General features: G+C 38.7%; 2 protein-coding genes across 3 annotated transcripts; both read left to right on the plus strand.

The window, feature by feature from the left end:
- Positions 1–437: 437 nt before the first annotated feature.
- On the plus strand, positions 438–10,223 carry si:dkeyp-110a12.4 (pancreatic secretory granule membrane major glycoprotein GP2). The gene is made up of 9 exons (XM_059353514.1): positions 438–525; positions 1,455–1,543; positions 1,679–1,783; positions 5,903–6,063; positions 6,148–6,283; positions 7,435–7,529; positions 8,795–8,963; positions 9,798–9,918; positions 10,048–10,223. Exons 1-9 carry the CDS (start codon positions 438–440, stop codon positions 10,221–10,223), a joined length of 1,140 nt encoding a protein of 379 aa, XP_059209497.1.
- Positions 10,224–12,786: 2,563 nt separating this feature from the next.
- Positions 12,787–17,644, plus strand: fbxo30a (F-box protein 30a). Of its 2 annotated transcripts, none has more exons than XM_059352792.1 (3): positions 12,787–13,048; positions 13,951–16,019; positions 16,113–17,644. In XM_059352792.1, exons 2-3 carry the CDS (start codon positions 14,007–14,009, stop codon positions 16,314–16,316), a joined length of 2,217 nt encoding a protein of 738 aa, XP_059208775.1. In that variant the 5' UTR covers positions 12,787–13,048; positions 13,951–14,006; the 3' UTR covers positions 16,317–17,644. The 2 variants fall into 2 exon arrangements, with proteins under 2 accessions (XP_059208775.1, XP_059208776.1); XM_059352793.1 differs by having other exon boundaries at positions 12,921–13,010.
- The last annotated feature ends 1,985 nt before the right edge of the window (positions 17,645–19,629 follow it).

Here is a 19,629-nt window from a genome sequence, read left to right on the forward strand (position 1 = left end):
TTTTAAAATGTCCAGACAAAGGATGGAGACAACAAAGAGTGCCAGCCCTGTACTGTTGTTCCTCTTTACATGGTTACCAGACTTCTTGTTGCTCCCTGTAGTAAGAAACAGTTGTAAGATGTTTACTAAGAGGACATCGCCGCAGTAGGCGGTAACATACGTGTTACCTTGGACTCCCCTCAGTTCCCTCTATTCATGTGCGGAATCTCATTGTTGGTGGGGACATCATTCAAGCTGGTGTTTTAAGGCCAGAGGGAGGCTCCCAGTTCATTAGAGCCGTGTTTCGAGGGTTGGAGTAAGAGAGGGGTACTACGTCTTGTGGTGACAGCGAGCTGTGGTGAATAGTCCCCAGAAGATTCACAGAGTTTCGGGGAGAGGGCCAAAAGGCAGCGGAGTGGCTGAGCTGAGAGAAACACCAGAGGGAGAGTCTTTGGAAGATGGCACCTGCCAGTTTGGTTCTTGCCTGGTTACTGTTCACCATGAGGATGGTCACCTCGGCAGAGTATCTGCAGCCTGAGGAGGAGGGTGAGCTCACACCTCACATCACATCACACACCCGGGAGTGAAGAGTCAGGGGTCAAACAAATTGCTTTTTTATGGAAAACTTATTCAGGAAGTCATTAGAGGGTCATCTTTCATATTGACAATTATTGGTTTAACATGGGCTTCTCTGGCTTTGAAATGTTCTTTCAAAAGAGACCTTTAAAAGTTTAAAGTAAAGTTTAATGGTGTTTATAGTTTCTTTCACCATGGAGGAGGTATGATATAGCATTAAGCACTGTGGTGAAAAAATAATTCAGATCTTTTATTTTGGTAATAGTAGCCACTAAAGTACAAGAACATACTAATGAAGAATAAAAGTCCTCATTATACAGTCTGACTTGTATTATTATACATAATTGTATTGGATCACTATGATGGATATATTATTATACAGCTATAATAACAGAATTTTCAACTTTTATATAAAACCAGTTTAAAAATATTATACTCTATATGTTTTAACAACCTGCACACACTTTCTTCCCCATTGTATCAGCTGTGCAGCTTTGGGTTGAAAATCTGACTATAGATCTGATTTTCTTAAATAGATTTGGTACTTTCAATACTATCCAATATTGAGAATCATATTGTAGTATTGAAAAATTATCTATATGTTTGACAACCTTTATGAGGCAGTTTTATCTATAAAATACATCATGTTTTAAGAATACAACATATGCTTTGTCTTATTTTGAAAAGTAAATTCAGCAGTAGTGTGGAGTGAAAAGTAGAAGGTTTACTCTGAAATGTAGTGCAGTAGAAATATAAAGTAGAAGTATTCCTCCACTGACATTTAGATATTAATGGTTAGACTTAAGACGTAAAATATCTCAATCGTCTATGAGACTTAACCGAAAGTTTTTAAAAAATCTCTTACTTTTACTAATTTTTTTTTACCTTCTTTCTATTAGAGCTCAATGAAACTGTCATTTGTACAAACGACCATATGGAGGTCGTTATTCCCAGTGCTTTTTTCCTCAACAAAGTGCCTCCAGTTTATGTAAGTTGGCAAAAAAAAAAACTCAAAGCAATTTTCCTTCAATGTGGACATTCCCTGATATGAATATCCTAAATTATTTGCAGTAAGATTTTGTTTAAATTATTTTTTGTGTGTGTGTTTGTTTTTTCTGTTTAGGTTTGGGATTTGCATCTAAATGACCCAGAGTGCCGTGGCGTTGAGGTCGGGGATGACTACGTTTTCAGCATAAAGACCAACCTCTCTGACTGTGGAACGATAATGGTATCACCTTCCATCTTTTGCTCAACATTTTAGCATTAAAGTCAACTTCTTATTCAGGCTCTGTCTGCAGGAGTCAAAGACTAACTAATCAAATGTTGCACGTGAACTCAGACATTTAGAACAGCCCTTAACAAAGCATGAAGACACTCGGTATCGCCATTATTGACAACATAAGTTCCCCATCATGATGAATTACCTACGTTACGATGTCTACGGTTGTTGTGGGAACTGTCGCCCCAATCAGGATCTCTTTACTGCCAAAAAAGGAGCTGCTTTAGGCGATTTATTGCACTTTACATAACAGTAAAAATAACTTGAATGAGAGAAGACACTTTTTTTTCCTGCTGTGACGTAAATGTGGACTGTGAGACTCTGTTCAGATGGAATTAGCTCATAGCAAGTATAATAAGATGGACGGAGAAAGGCACATACTCTGAGGCCAGACAGAAAGGAGTGAAGAGAAAAGAAAGGGGGAGGGAGTGGCGTGTATGTCAAGAAAGAAGGGCGGCGTTGTTCCTTTTCCCTACAATAGCGCAGGACCTTATTCAAAGCAGCAAAGGGACCCTGAATGGTCTCATAGTTCTAAATTATCACGATTTACATGGAAATGATGATTATTTGTTGATGCTCACTGAATAGGAAGGCCATAAATCATTGGCCAACTAGCCTCCTAATTATTTCAATCCAGCCACTCCTGCTGGATTCAAACTTTGGCAAGGTGTAAATCCCTACTTCAGTGCACAAGTGTCCTTGAAACGCTTGCTTGAAATGCATGAAGGTTTTTCTTGTAAAGCAAGCAAAAGGTTAACAGAGCTTTCAACAGGGAGGAAATCTCCCAGTGCTCCACCTCAGCAGTTTTACAAGGTTTTTCGCATAGCGGCTGAGCGAAGTAAGCCGGCTCTGGATTAGATGGCTGTTGCTAAAGAAGAAGAATGCCAGAGCTGTCAGTCTTGCTTTCACCTTGAACTTAGGATCCTTTAAAACCCGCCGTCAGAGAAGAAATGACTGAATAGTTGGGTTTAAAGGTCAGCCATTTTTATTGAAACATGACAGCGTCCTTGCTCATGTTCCATGATAGTTGTGGATTTGTGAGACACAGACGGAGTTTGTTACTCATTCAGTGAAGTGCAAGTGTCAGTCAGTGGTGGTGGAAGAATACAGATCCTTTACGTAACTGCACTGTAAAAATACTCCATTACAAGTAAAACTCCTGCATTGGAAATGTTTTCTAAGTAAAAAAGTAATTATAACTGCATAGAAAGTAAAGAGTAATCAATGCCAGTGGTGGAAGAAGTACTCAAATCCTTAATTTAAGTAAAAGTAAAAAAAAACTGTACTCTGTATTAAAAGTACTGAATTATAAGTGTTACTTAAGTACAGAATGGCCTCTTTCAAAATTATGTTGAATATTTTATTATGATGTTTTTGTCACTAACAAATAAGAGTACTGTTATAGTTTCTCAATGTGGAGAGATACTTTGTACTGGGCAGAGTTATTTATATAAAAAGTAATTAACTGAAAAATGAATGTAGTGTAAAAAATGTAGTACTTAGAAATCTAGTTATATTCCCATCTTTAATATCATAAAGTAGAAGTGTAGAATGTAAATACTGTAAAAATAAAAATAAAAATAAAAAAATATTTTTTAAAAAGCAGCAAATCTTCACATTTTCTGAAGCCGGAACCATTAAATGCTTTTGCCTAAAAAAATACTAAAATTAATTTATCAACTAATCATTTCTGCTGCACTTGAATAAACTGCTGGGTAGATTAATTTATAACAAAACAACATACAGTCATGGAAAAAAATATTAGACCACCCTTTTTCTCCATTTGTTTGTTAATTTTAATACCTGGTATAACTAAAGGTTCATTTGTTTGATAACTTGATAATAAACAAAATCATAATCAAGAAAACCATGGAAAATGGCTAGATATCAGCTCTTAAATTAAACTTTAGTTTTGTTGTTATCATTTTATTTGTCCAAACAAATGTTTATAAGCTCTTTATATGTTAGGTTGCAAGTAACTTGTAACTTAAGCTGTCAATTAGTAGTATATTTCCCAATCAGATGTAGTGGAGTAGAAGTAGAAAGTGGCCTGAAAAGAAAAGACCCATTTAAAGTACAAGTGCAGAGTAAATGTATTTAGTTACTGGAGCCAGTGGGGGTTCTGTTGTGGCGTGATGAAGACATGTTGCTCGCTGTAGAGGCCTGTCAGTGGTGCTCACAGTGGGGGGTTGTGTGTTTACCAAGAGGTAGTAAAAGATGTCTCGAGTGTTCGAGCTCAAAGCAATCCATCGTGCTCCGTCACCACAGAAGCCGATCCTCCATCTGCACCCAGCAGGAGCTCAGACAAACGTTGGACACAACCTTTACACCCGTCTACATCTAACGGTGTGTCGTCTGCGTCAGCCAGCAACAGTTGAATATTGAACCGCATCACTCACATTTACAGTGAGAGCATGATGCCTGTAGAAGTTATAGCTTGGGAAATAGGAAGCTCAAAGACTCATGTTAAGTTTTAATGTGATTCTCACAACCTGCAGCTACATCTAACATGCACACCTATAACTACAGGTGCATCTCAATACATTAGAATATCATGGAAAAGTCTATTTCCAGTAAGTCAAGTCAAACAGCCCCAACCAAGTACTGAGTCACATAGATGGACATACTTTCATAGGCCAACATTTCCCTATTAAACACACTTTTTAAAATTGGTCTTTTATAATTATCATAATCAGAAGAAATTAAATAAATTAAGACATGAAATGTTTCATTCTATGTGTAATGGATCTATATAATGTGTTATTTCCACTTTTTCAATTGAATTACTGACATAAATAAACTTTTCTATGATATTCTGATCTTAATCATTCAAGGCCAATGTTGCATTCATGTGCTCCTCAGATGGTTCAATTTCACCAAGTCATTCTTCTGACTTTGGTGTGTTCATGAGCTTTAAGTCATAATGCAGAAACAACATGGATGCAAAGAAGATGGGTTGTATTTTATAGCTCAGAGCTTTTAAACACGCTGATGGCTGATTCTAAAATTTGCGTAATAATGAAGAGCAAAGTAAACTGATCAGGTAAGCCATTAAATATCAGAAACAAATTTTTCCTATTATTCCTACATCAACTAAATACAGCACAGAAGCCCTATCTCACAATGTTAACAAAAGTGAAAAATATTTATTGTATCGGCTTCATTAATTGAATATGCTCAAAATTGAATAGGTTCTTCCTTTGTCCATGCTTCATCCCTCCACCAAGTTTTATATAAATCTGGCCAGTAGTTTTTCTATAATCCTGCTGGCAATGTGAAAAGACTACCTTGTTAGTGGAGGTAATAATTAATAATTTAGACCATTTTTTAAGCAAAGAAGTGGTTTAAAGTTCATACACATTCTTACAATATAGTAAACTGGATATTTTGAAACTATTTCAATTGCTGGCTGGACAGAACAAGGCATTTAATGATGCCACATTGCACTCTGGGAAATTGTGGTGTTGTTTTTTCACCGTGTGATAGCAAATGCAATATATTTGAGTTTTGGACTGTTCATCTGACAAAATGAGCCATTTGAAGGCGTCACTGTGGGTTTTAGGATATTGTGATTTTTCACCATTCTCTAACATTGTCTATGAATTAAATGAATAATAAATCAAACAAAGCAATAACCAGCAAATGAATCAACAATTAAACAATGTATTGTCATCCTTGAATACTGATAAACTTATCCACCTGGGTTACAAAGGTTCATTGCCGCGTCATAGGAACCAGACGTGTGAAAAGAGTTTGCCGTGTCATGTTTGGTCACAAGGCAGATGAGTGTAGATCAGGGTCAGTGGGTCACAGGGATTGTTAAGCTGCCTGAGGTTTTCATGGACCAAATTAAAATGAAGAATGTAAGAGGAGACTCCCTCTTGATACCAGATAGCTGCTCTCTTCATGCACCCTTTGACCTCACTTACATGGCAGATTTCTGCTGCGGTTCACACACAATAACACAGTAGATATTGGCAAACGGAAAAAAAATTGTGTAAACATGTATTTGCTCTTAGGTCTGTAACTTTATTATATTTACTTTGATTAACGTCTTTCTCTCCTCAGGCCTCAGACGACACACACATCATGTTCATAAACACGATACACAACAACGATACAGATGTTATAACCAGAAACTACATCAACATAACGTTTGTATGCCGCTACCCCATCAACTACCTGGTCCAACAACCCAACGGTGAGAACATGATTAGAGTTGACGTCAGGTAAGTGTTTACTTTTATTGAATCAAACTTAACTGACTTAATACCCTAACATGTGGCTGCTTTAACACTCTCTTCTCTCTACAGAACCATCACTCTGAACACAGAGGACGGGAACTTCTCCGTGTCGATGTTACTGTACAAAGATGAGGCCTTTGAGGACCAATGGACCACTGTGCCGTCACTGACGCTGGATGACAACATCTTTGTGAAAGTTTTTATGGTAAATCGCCTTAAGTGACAAAGTTCATTACTATTTTTTAAAATTAAATATTAAAGTCCTATTAAGGCGAGACACTATAGGCAAAAAAACAACATTAGATAATGCTTCATTCGAAAACTTCAGGAAATACAATAAATAATTGCCCAACTGGGGAAGTTTCATGATATCTATTAGTTAAATTTTTAACCCTATTCACCTGTAGTATCCTGCAAAATGAATGGAATTTTACAATACATCTCTTTAAATGCCATTTTCTCAAAATGAGTTTTTTTCTCAAACTTTGAGCCAGAAATCTACGCTTCAGTAGCACTACACCAAACTTTACAGATTCATTCCTATCTCTATTCTGGTAGTTTTTACAGAAGTGTTTGTCTGTATATATCATTCATAGCCTGATTTACAAAACATTTTATTCATAAATACATGGCTGAAATATATTTTTTATGCTTGTTAGTATTCTTTGATTTATGGAGTGACAAAAACAGTTTAAAAATGCTGTTTTTAAAAACCTTTGACTCTGAAAACCTTTGACTCTCCTTTGACTTTGAAAATTTGAACCTGGCTTTATTCAATGTTCACATTTCTATTCTGGAAATGTATGCAAATTGGAATATATTTAATTTAAAAAAGCTTAATTTTCATATGTAAACAAAAACATATCTGATATCAAAAAGTATATTGATGAAATATGTCTCCCCTTAAATATTTCAACTACACCTCAGATTGAGCTGATGATTGTGTAGAATGCAAAGCAATATTTAGTGTTTTGGATCAGATATGATCTATTAAAAGCCATAGCTGGTAGTAAAATGTAATAAGAGTCCTGATGGTGTATGCTGAGCTTTGGAAAACACATCAAAGCTTTCAAGTATTCTTACTATTGACAGCTATTTTTGGACTAGGTTACACAAAGTTAAGCAATATGTTGTGCTGGAAATCTAACACTCGACCATAACCAGGTTGTGTTTCAGTGTTGCTCCTTCTTCTCGTGCATGTTGTTATAACCTCTCAGTACAGCTGTTGTTTACTATGAATCATCAGTTTGTGGCCAAGTATGGAAAATATTAACCTACCATGACTTGACTGTCCCCCGACCCCATCTGTCTGTCTGTCTGTCTGTCTGTCTGTCTCTCTGTCTGTCTGTCTGGTAGATACCGGCTCACCTGGCGCTGCGTACGGAGAGATGCTGGGCTACACCAACCAGTGATCCGTACAGCAACATTCAGTACACCTTCATCCGGGACAGGTATACCTAGGAACAGTTCAAACTGAGAAAAAGTCTTATTTTTTTATGAGCAAATAGGAACAAAGAAACACATGTGATAGGAGGTACACATTTACACTCCCTCTTCTTGCTATCGTACATTTGAAAAAAGTAGTTGAACTAATCAAAAGTGATTATTTGTATCGATAACAAAAACTGAGAAAATTCTTAATGAATTGACATGAATGGCGGCTACATTTAAAATCAGTAAAACAATATCAAAACATCAGAACTTTACCACCAACCCGAGACTGAAGATCCAATATCAACAGCACTTCTGTCCTATTTGCCTCTCGTTAAATCCCTCCTACACTCAGTTCATTCCACCTCTATCTATGGACGTGTTACTAAGGTGTTTGTATGCGTAAAGTATTGTGTAATGTGTTGTTGTGTTGTTGTGCTGTCAATGTTAACATGGTTAGAGTGATCCTTATTGGTTTTCCGACTTGATGCACCGGAACACAGTTAACTCGTGACTCATTCCCAACACTGACTTCCGAGGTAAATGGATTGTAGCGTAAAACATTAAGGATTTAGCAAAAATGCGTGTTTCGGAAGTACTGAGCATGCCACTGGATAAGTGAGACAACATGAGTTGTGTGAGAATTTTTAAAAGGGTGTTTTGACACAGTTTTGGTGTTAAATGTGGCCTGGATTGACTTCAGTTCATCAACAATATTCTCTGTGAGAGAAAAGTTTTATTCAAGAATTCAAAGTAACACATGGTAATTGATTGAAAGAAGGTTATTTAGCAAGTGAAATATCCCTTTAAGATACTTTATAGATGTCCATTTGAAACCTGCTGATGGCATGTGTGCTATTTCCACACTCACACACTCTGTCCAAACAGCTCCAAGTCCTCTTACAGGAACGCTGTTGAAATCTGAAATAAGAGAATTTGTTGCTCTGGCCAGACGGCTACTCTCAGAGCCGGGTCATGTGACTCCTGTCTGAGAGGCCACGTGCGTTTCAGCTCAACAGCTGTGCATGTCCTTGACAACGAGGCAGTTATTTGGTGCCGTTAGCAACACCAGGGCAATGAAACGCACAATGATTTCAAAATGCCCGAGGGGGAAGAAAATACTCAAACAAGTCTGTCTTAAAAAGTAATCACTTGGATAGTATTTACATTATTTCCAAGCTTTGCAGTTTATCACACAGGTTGTTCCTTGTCTCTATTGTTAGAGTGCAGTATTTCATGATACTGCCACCAGGCCTCCCTGACTTCTCTGCCTTCCTTCCCGTAGCTGCCCGGTGCTGTCCAATGAACAGACCCTGAGTGTGCTGAAGAACGGCCAGGGCCCGGAGGCCTTGTTCAGGATACAAATGTTCAAGTTTGTCGGCAGCTCTTACACCAACGTCTTCCTCCACTGCAACGTCCAGATCTGCCACAACACCCCGGGGCTGTGCCAGCCTGTGAGTGAGCTCGCGCAACACCCCATTCCTCGAACTCTTAGTCAGAGGCCAGTTCAGACAAGTAGCCACTATATGTGCAGCTTCGGTCCTTAATATAGACCCGTCTGCCTAGAACAGTTTTTCAGCCATATAAGCTTGTAGTTAAGCTGTCCTGATTTAAAAATGCGGGTGACACTTTATATTAAGGTACACACATCCACCATTGGCTCCTTATTTTAGGAGTTTTACTCCTAATTACAGCATATTGACAGTAAGTGAGGAAACTGTTATACTTGAATTGCAGTCTTAATATAATTTGTATCAGTATGGGCTTTATAAGGTGGTGCTCTTTTCTTATGCAACTAAACTACAATCATGGAAAACAATATTAGATTACCCTTGTTTTCTTCAATTTCTTGTTCATTTTAATGCCTAGTAAGTAACTAAAGGTACATTTGTTTGGACAAAAATAATGATTACAATAATAACTCATAAGAGTTTAATTTAAGAGCTGATATCTAGACATTTCCCATTGTTTTCTAGATAATGACTTTGGTAATTATCAAGAAAACCATGGATATGTCTTATTTTTTATATTCTTATTCTGTTTTCTATATCTGTGTCTGTATCTTGAGCTGCTGTGACAACTAAATTTCCCCACTGCGGGATGAATAAAGTAATATTTTATCTTATCTTACTAATGAAGAGGCAATATGCTACTATATGCATTAAAATAATAAGCTTGTTAAAGTTAAATCTGTGTACCTTGATATCAAGTGTTGTGAAAATGTGCATTTCTTGACGACTTGTAGAATCTTTGTTTATTTCATGTTTACTCGTGAATTTTCCACACAGAACTGTTCTGGTGAAGGTGCAGATGAACTGATCAGGATACGGAGAGACGTCCCTCTGTCCCATACAGTGTCTTATGGACCAATCAGACGACTGCCAAACAACAGTGAAAAGCCCAATCTGAGTATGTTTATATCATCTTGGTAACTCATGTGGATCATGGAGCTTTAGTGTTTAAATCTTCAAAGCTTAGAGATTCTAAACACAATTCATATGCAAAGTGTTGTCCCACCTGTGTCCTTTTTCTATGTAGATGCAGGCGGAGTCCCCCCTGTGGAGACATTTGTCCTCGGAGGGCTGCTGGTGGTCCTGCTGCTGATCACAGGCGTGTTTGGGAGGCTGTGGCTTCGCTCCAGACGTTTCTACCCGGCGCGGGAGGCGCAGCTCACCCTGTCCAACATTCACCACATCTCAGAGGTGGCCTCGTGAATCAGGGGATCAGAGACCTTACTGAGCAAAGAAATGGACACACAAACACATAATGATGCACAAATACAAACACACATGATCAGGTGTGATTTATAATGATAATTAAAGTCATGCATATGTTTCTCTTTATAGATTGATTGTTTGAATTCAGCTTAATAAAGGTCTCTTAAGTGTTGCCTCTGAATGTTTTTTCATTGTTGAAAAAGTACTTAAGCTCAACTGCTCAAGTACTTAAGAACCATTTTGAGTGATTTTACTTGAGTATTTCCATTTTGTGCCACTTTATACTTCTTGTTTACTACATTTTAGGGGGAATATTCTTATTTTTACTACACTACAATTACCTCACAGTTATTTCTACTTTGTATGTTTGTTATCTGCAAAGCATAGATAACACATGTGGATATTGTAAAATATAGGTGTATTGTTATAGATTAAACTACCAAACAGAAAAAGTTAAAATTAGCTCCACCTCAGCCAGATACAGCCTTAAAAGTCTGCTTGCACAGCAAATAATCCAACATTATAATAGTACATTTTTACAGGGGGCTTTCTCAGCGACTACTTTCTGATATTAACTCATTTTGAAAACATTTTACTGCTAAAGCTTTTGTACTTCCAGCCAAGTAAAACTTAATACTGGAATTTACTAGTAATGGGAGCATAGTGTGTTTTATGACTACTTATACTTTAAGTATAAATTTAATGTATTATATATTTTTCTTATTGTCAAATAAGCAATAAGTAAGGTTTTGAATGCAGGACTCTTTCTTGTGGTGGAGTATTTTCAGTGTGATTATATTAGTACTAAAAGAATTTGAATTGTTTTATTGGGTAAATGACCCAAGAATATAAACAGTTTATTGACCTGTAACAGTAGCTTTAACACCAGATCAGAGAAAATTCGTTTCAAAGACCGAATCACCTGAACAGAGCTGTAGGCCATAAGCTTGTCATGAAATGCAAATTTTACCTAACTTGGAATCTCTTCACATGTTTAAAAATATTTTAAAATCAGTATTTACTGAACAATGTTGGTGCTTTTAACAAGTACCATTATTTGACATGACTCCTTTAGCCTCTGGTTCCTTGTGTTTTTGTATGTTTCCGACAATGTTTTTGTCTTTGTTAATATTTTTATATGAGATTTTTTTTATTCTGCTGCCAAACGTGACCAGGACTCCCTGGTAGAAGAGATATTGTATCTCAAATGGGACCTTCCTGATTAAATAAATGTTAAATAATAATACATTTAAAAAACAAACAAGAAAAATACTTCTTCTATCACTGATGTCTTTCACATCATATTTTTTCCTGTCACGCCCCACAAGCTTGATGTGAAATGCAAGGCTTGCCTAACTTGAAATCTCTTGGCATGTTTAAAAATACTTTAAAAATCAGTTTTTATGGAACAATGTTTTGCTCATTTTACAGTTTCCTCACTTTAATGGATGTGCAATAGATGGACTTTTGCAGAGAGCAATGACATTATAAAAACATTATATATATATACACACACAGTGACACAGTGGTGAGATTATCTGTGCCTGCTTTCACAGTTTCCTTCTATAACAGCAATTTTAAGTGGAGTTCTGGGGGTTAAATAAAGGTAATAATGTTATACAAATGAAAATACTAACTCTACCACTGAGTTTTGGTGTGTTTTTAATCATTTTTGGACAATTATAACAGAGGTCTGCGGCAAAGAGGAATGTGCTAAATCCGACTTTGGCTACACATAGTCACACTGTTAAACTAATCGCCTAAAACATTTTTTGTCATTTTTTTTTTTTTTTGCCTAAATCATCTCCTAATGACGCCGGTCACCAATTGTAAAATCGCCTACATCCTCAGTTGATCAGATCATGTGATTTTACCCCTTTAAGATCATCACTTCTTTAACAATTTGCCACATAGGCATCAGATAAGAACCCAGCAAAGAAGAGCTAGAGGGAGATTGTTTGGTTATCAGTTTAGTTTATCAGTGTTTTATTGTTGACACTAATATTGGTAACACTTTACTCTAAGGTGTCTATATAAGAGTGACATGAGCGTGTCATAAACATGACATGGGATGTGTCATGAACATTAATGACACTTTGAAGAAACATTAATGCTCATGATACTTTTCATGTCCTGTTTCTGACAGGCTTGTGTGACTGTTATGTAGACACCTTCAAAATAAAGAGTTACCATATCTTGCTTAAGTCACAAAGGCATGTTAAAAAAAATTCCTAAGTCATTTATTTTTCTTAAATTACATAATTTACACAACGTGTTATTACTATGCCAATAGCCACCCTTTGTAACATCCTTTTTGAGTGAAATTATCAATAAATGTCATATGTTACACTTTTGGTGAAGTTTTTTGTGTTTCCTGCAAAACTTGAAAAAAATGAGTTAGGCGATTATTTTAACAGGGTGGCGACATTCAAGTCAACAGGATCAATTCATTATTAACAGCACAGACGTTTCGTGGGGGATTATTACATGTGAAACTGTCCTCGGGGTATTCCCCAGTCCGTCTATTTCAGTGCCCTCTCCTCTCAGCTCCGCGTCCATAAACCTAAATATGAACAATTACGTGATGACGTAGAAGCACGACGTCGTCCCACAGCACCAGGATCAACACACAAACGCCGATTGACTCAGAGCGAAGAAGGACTCACAGCCGGAGAACCAGCCGCAGCCAGTTCATATGATAAGAAGATTTAGACACACCAAATACTGTGAGATGCTCGTGTAGCTGCAGTTTTCACGTTGCTGATATCAACGACGGTGATACAAGTAAAGATAAAATCCACCCGGAGAACCCCGTCACTCGGGTAAGCAGTTTCTAGAAGCTAGCAGCTAGCTAACTATGATAACGAAGTTTAGCTGCTAATGCTAACTGGCTGGCCATGTTGTTGATGTTCTTTTGTTTAACTTAAAGTTTTAAGACTTTCCAACTCCACGCCGAGTCATCATTAAAACAACTTCTTATAATAAAATAGGCCACAGTGATGCTATTGCCGATAATACTGTATATTTGATTATAATTATTAGAGCCGGTTGTTGCTGTGTTGTTTGTGTTTTTAGCGGTTTGCTAACTTACTCCAGCTATGCTTGCGTAATTTAACTAGCTGTTGCTGGCCATAGTTGCAAAGACTTTAACAATAGCTCTCTTGTTGCGGTTTGGACTTGCAGCATTATTGTGGGTCTTTAAATTATTGTTTGGTGTCCTTTTAGGCCAGTGTTCATTATCCTGCAAATCCCCCTCACACATGTAACACTACCTGAATAAGCCCGGGGCTCATGATTCAGAGGCATTTACCTCGTGGGTTTGTTTGTGGCAGGTATGCAAACAGATTGCATAAGATGTTGGAGTTCACCAAACTTGGAAAATTAAAAAAAAAATGTAGGTCAGTACTCAAAGGCGAGGGGTTAAGTTTGCCTCGAAGTCCAGGAAGAACTGGTGTCACCATGAAACTCAAGAAGGGGTGTTGTGAAAGGTTACTGAAGAGTTTAAATCTTTAGTAAACACCCACAGAGACAACATGTGCGAGTTTAAAGGCAAGGGGTCTCACATGTGTAATGTCAAAAGGGTTGCATTAATGTAAATGGGACACCAGCATGCTCTGTTCCAGCTGTCTGCTTTGTGTGTTCAACTAAAAACATTGTTGTTGCCATGGCATGTATTTAGTTTAAGACTTGCGAAATAAGTGTATTTTTGTTGACTTTGTTTCAGGGTTAAACACTTCATCCCTGCCAGAACCAATTGGGCAAGGAGACAATAAAGAAAGAATGGAGACCCTGCACTCCCACTGCTTTAAATGCATCAACAGAAGATGCATGGCGAGGCCAGAGGCAGGCGTTTGCTGCGACCTCATGGGCTGTCCTCTAGTCTGTGGGGCAGTTTTTCACTCATGCAAACTAGAGGAACACCGTCTACTGTGTCCATATGAAAGGCTGCCGTGCCTTAACAGCGGGTTCGGTTGCCCATTCACCATCCCAAGGATCAAGATGGCACAACACCTTGAAACGTGCCCAGCGAGTATAGTATGTTGCACTATGGAGTGGAATCGGTGGCCCGTGAGCTACGCTGATCGCAAGTCCTATGAAAACTTGAGCAAAGACTTTGATGAGGTGGAGCAGCTAGACATGGCTTTGGCTCTCCAGGATCAGAGGATGTTGTTGGAGTCCTTGAAGGTCACAACCACCGTGTCAAAGAATGGAGATAAGGAAGCAGATGAAAGTGACAAAATGGCCACAGCATCAAGTCTACCGGAGACAGTGTTAGGTAATGTAACAGTGGAAATGGAAGAAGAGCCCTACAATGGGTTGTATAGAGCCTCGGTGGAGACGAGCAGAAGTTTAGCAGCAGCCTTGGACATCCTCACAAATTCCAAGGATATTGATGTAATTGTTGGAAATTTGAATGGGGAAAAGACTGATAAGAATGGAGCAATCCACAATGGAGAAAATGGTGATAGTCGTAATGTTTATGCCGCAGATGGAGGGAAGAATGTAGACATGCAGGAGAGTGATTCTGATTCAGACTGTGAGCTCGGAGCAGTGGGTGGAGTGGACTGTGCAGTCGGGACAGACAGAGAAGAAGATGGTATTAGCTGGGAAGAAGAAAATGATTTTGTAGAGATATTTTTTGAAGAGAAGGATCAAATTATCGAGGAGCCAATAGATGATTCCAACCGTGTCTGGCCAGAGATGCCTCCGCATTACATGCCTGTTTTAGCGCTGGAACCTCTTGTGCCCCAACAGGCACCAGATCCAATACCAATGCCATTCCTGCTGTCTGATCACATAAGAAATGACTTCTTCCAACACTTACCCAGTGAACTCAGGTATAGATGTTTGGAGCGAAAACTACAGAGTGTAGAAATGCTGAGAGGAATGAGCATGTTTACATTTAATGGACGTCGGGCTCTGCTGTCAGACCCTTACTTGTTTCGAGCAAAGATGGAGGACAAGGCAGTAGACACATCTGACCTGGAGGTGGCAGACGACCCCATGGGCCTCCACGGCATTGATCTCATCACTGCAGCTTTGCTCTTTTGCCTTGGGGACTCTCCAGGAGGCCGAGGAATCTCAGACAGCAGGTTTGTCGATGGCTACCACATCGACTTTGGAACACAGACATTCTCCTTCCCTTCAGCCATTCTTGCAACCAACACTATGGTGGGAGATATCGCTTCAGCCTCGGCCTGCGATCACGCCAGCCCACAGCTGTCCAATCCAAGCCCCTTCCACACTCTCAGACTAGACCTGGTGCTCGAATGTGTGGCTCGATACCAAACAAAGCAGCGCTCCATGTTCACATTTGTGTGTGGGCAGCTGTTCCGGCGGGACGAGTTCTCGTCTCATTTCAAAAATGTTCACGGGGATATTCACGCCGGACTCAATGGCTGGATGGAGCAACGCTGCCCCTTGGCCTACTATGGCTGCACCTACTCCCAAAGACGATTCTGCCCCTCTGTACAGGGTTTCAGAATCATCCACGACAGGCACCTCGGCTCGTTTGGGGTTCAGCCTGGTTTGCCCTTAAAAGGTGGGGCCAACCTCCCAAGAAAAAATTTCCGCTTTGGTTCTCGAAGCGATCAATTCAGTAACCTTCCATTTGAGGTGTTGCAACATGTAGCAAGCTTCCTGGACAGCTTCAGCTTGTGCCAACTGTCCAGAGTGTCCCGCACCATGAGGGAGGTGTGCGGTAGTCTGCTCCAGATGCGTGGCATGGTCGTCCTGCTGTGGGAGAAGAAACAGCGTGCTGATGGGTCTCTGTCATGGCAGATCACAGACAAGGTTTGTCATTTTTTGCCATTAAAGAAACACCTTTGATTTTTTTTGTCACATTATAAGTGGTAATTGATCGATTATCTGTCGTTTGTCATTCAGGTGTGGCGATTCAGCACTGCTTTCGGTACAGTGAATGAGTGGAAGTTTGCCAACATCGCCAGCATGGCCGACCACCTCAAGAAGTGCAAGTTCAACACGATCTCTCGGCGGGAAGAGGCGATTCCTCTGCCATGCATGTGTTTCACCAGAGAGCTCACGAAAGAGGGAAGGTGTTTACGCTCAGTTCTCAAACCAGTAGCATAAGATGACGTCATCTTCTGGACTTTTCTGAGACCATTAGAACTCAAATACACAAGTATTTTCCTCCAGTGTTTACAGACATTAGTCTCTTCCAGCCTCAAAAATATAACTCCTGTTTGCAATACAAGGTTATTAAAGGTTGTTTTTTTTCTTAACAATCGCAATAGCCTTCACTCCACTAAATAAGACAAAGCCAGTAGCGGGCCGATTTATACTTCAGCAGAGGCTGACAAGCTGCGATCTCACATCGGGACTGTAAACAAGCAAATTCAATTGCTCACCTTCCACTCTGATGGATTTATTACTACCACTGTACTGAAGCCGTACCCTTATCTGCTCTGACATTGTGTAAATAACCAGATGTTTTGATGTAGAATTTTTTATTTTTTATATCAAAAAGTCAGTACTGTGCTACAATGGAGGTAAGAGTGCAGCCTTAACTTATGACGCACTTGATTTTTTTAGTCATGAGGTCATTCAGAACATCTCAGTGAGATTTCTCTGCTGCGTCAGGCTACCAGTATCTTGCACAGTTTTCTATCTTCTCCTGATACCTAGAGTGACCACGTGTGTGCTGCTTAGAGCTCATAGATTTCATGGCTTTAAATTCTACATTATAAGACTGACCAAACATCTGTGGTAGCGGTGCACAATGTATGCCACTTAGTCATACTATATTCACTGTGAGTTCTTGTTCACCATCATCATGTGTGGTGTGTAAATGTAGCGGGTTTTGTGGTGTGGCACATTATAGCCGAAACAAAGGTGGTCCATCTTCCTCTTCTCTTATCTCACCTCTGACTAATGGGCTGGCATGTTAGTCAGGTGAGAGATGAAATGATACTATTTACCTGCCAAACGGCAGTAGGTTTTTAGCTGCGGTTGGTTTGTGGATTGTTTGTTCTACCAGCTACTTTAATGGATAGTTTGGATTTTTTGAAGTGTTGTTGTATGAGCTACTTATCCAAAATCAGTGCATTACCTACAGTAGATGGTAGTCGGCATGCTCCCAGTGTGGAGAAGCAGGAAAGGAGTAACAGCAGAGACACTCCATACTGCTGTGGATAGAGGCAGCAGCAAAGCATATTTTAGTCACCTAAAAAGAAAGAAAAAAAACAATAATTTTTAAGGTTTTGTGAGGGAATTTAAAGCAGTATCCAAAGCCACCAGTCTCCTTTGACAAAAACTGTAATTTTACCTCACAGAACATGAGTTGCTGGTCTACCATTGCCTTGATTGGTTTGGGTTATTGTGTGATCTTGATGCTTTAAAATGGTTAGTTAAAATTCATCAGAGTCACACAGTAAGAAACAAACTAAATGGTTGAGGCAGCGGTGGACTAGCAGCTCCCATGTCTGGTAGCTTGGAAAATAGCATAATTGCTTCAGTTCCCCATCAGAAAGGGCTGTCTGGCAGCAAAGTAAAGCAGTGAAAATATTCCAAATATAGCACAACTGATACTACACTGACTATGGATAAGTACATCATATGACCCCACTGAAGAAAAAGAAAAGCAAACTATTCCTTTAACAAGTAACCAGCTATTTTTGTAGGTTGTTTTATACAAAAATCAAAATGTAGCAAGTAAAAATGATGAATGTACTCAGTGACTCTAAGAATCCATCAGTGACTTTGCTTGTCTCCCTCAGCGTTAGACCTCATAAAACCCTGCGGGCCAGGTGTTAAAAAATAATGGGCACACGCTTCCCTCCAGTAACGAGCATCACTAATTATGTTCATTATTTATCATGGTTGTATGTTTCTGACACTACATGTTCACTGTGTTCAGATGTTGTTGGCGTCTCAGGGTTGTAGCATGAAGCTTTGTTGCGCAGTAGAGAGCGTAGTCAACAGAACTGCTGACAACGACGTGGCGACGACTTGTCAGCTACTTGATTATTGTGGGGTCTTAGAAGAACTGACTGGGGTACCACTCAGTATTATAATAGGATAACTGTGTGTGTGTGTGTGTGTGTGTGTGTGTGTGTATTGCAGTGCTGGACTAACAGATTACATGTTTCCATGTTTGTCATCCATCAGCGTCGCGTTAATAACAGAGTACCTGAAATAGGCTGTCAGCAGAAAAGCTGCTTGAATTTTCTTTGGAGAACTCAGACTTGTTAGACACTTTATACTTCAATTTGGATTAAGAAAAAAAAGGATCAAACAATGGATGAAAATCATATATTTTGCTTATGTATAATCAGAAAAGTAACTGATTACTGAAGGAAATGGATATTCCTTTGGGGAATTTGTGTGAGTTTGTTTTGATATTTTTGAAGTTTGATGTAATGCCCAAATGATGACAGAACTACTTTTTACTCTAATAAGTCCCAATCCATGTTTGTTTTATTACTTATTTTTTTATACCGGTACTTTATTTTGAAAAAAAAAAAAAAAGAATCTGCCTCTGTATTGTCTAGATTTGTTTTTGAAATATTGATTTGCACATGAAGGCATGTACTGTAAAATTTGAATTATAATGCTGAGGGCGAGAATTTGACTCCCTCGTGTTTTTGCATGTGAGTTTGATGTCTTTGGAAAATGTTATCAGTCGGTTCAACTGCAAACTCATTTATACAGATTATTTCTCAGGCACGGTGCATATGTTTAGTACATTTTCATATTAACTGTTACATTTTTTAAACTTGTGTCATAATGAACTTTAGCCACAGCTGATTAAATGCCCTCATTCGTCAGGTTTAATGGGTTGTCTGAGCATTAAATCAGTATTTTTGCTCTGTGAGGTTCATGCAACTTTACAAATGTATTTCATTTGCAGCACACCTTGTTTTTCTCAGTAATGGGGTCTTTGCAGGCACCTGGAGTGTATCAACACTTTCACCAGCATTTTAAGTTTTGTTTTCACTCCTGCTGAAGTGTGTTTTTCACCAAGATATGCCAGCTTCATTTGTTTGACTTTTGAAGCAATTTAATAAAGAGGCTCTCGGTTTTTACATTTTGGTTTCTTGACTTTTTATTGTATCGGTTCTCCACCAAGAGTTACTCTGCTCCTGAAAACTTAAATCAGCTGCTTCACAGTGCTTTGTGTCAACAGTAAGAAGTTCTGACAATGTTTTAACAGAGTAGAAAGGTAATTGTGTGCACATCTAATCCATTTTTAACTGTCAGGTACAGGATTAGAATTTAATTAAAAGAAAAACTTAAGCATACTTTTTGACTTAAACACTTAGCAGCATGTAAGAAGACCTTATAACCATTGCAAGAATTACTGAAGTTTTAGAAATTTAAATCTGCAATTTGCATTATTGCCAGGTTTGTTATAAAGTGTTGAGAGCTGTGAAAATTACAAATG

Source organism: Centropristis striata, chromosome 16, assembly GCF_030273125.1.
Source record: "Centropristis striata isolate RG_2023a ecotype Rhode Island chromosome 16, C.striata_1.0, whole genome shotgun sequence".
NCBI classification, from domain to species: Eukaryota; Metazoa; Chordata; class Actinopteri; order Perciformes; family Serranidae; genus Centropristis; species Centropristis striata.

Coding starts and splice junctions, on each gene's coding strand:
- fbxo30a (XM_059352792.1), top strand. CDS start 14,007: ATGGAGACCCTGCACTCCCACTGCTTTAAATGCATCAACAGAAGATGC. Junction 16,020..16,112: donor CATGGCAGATCACAGACAAG/GTTTGTCATTTT, acceptor TTTGTCATTCAG/GTGTGGCGATTCAGCACTGC.
- si:dkeyp-110a12.4 (XM_059353514.1), top strand. CDS start 438: ATGGCACCTGCCAGTTTGGTTCTTGCCTGGTTACTGTTCACCATGAGG. Junction 6,284..7,434: donor TCTTTGTGAAAGTTTTTATG/GTAAATCGCCTT, acceptor TCTGTCTGGTAG/ATACCGGCTCACCTGGCGCT. Junction 8,964..9,797: donor CCCCGGGGCTGTGCCAGCCT/GTGAGTGAGCTC, acceptor TTTTCCACACAG/AACTGTTCTGGTGAAGGTGC.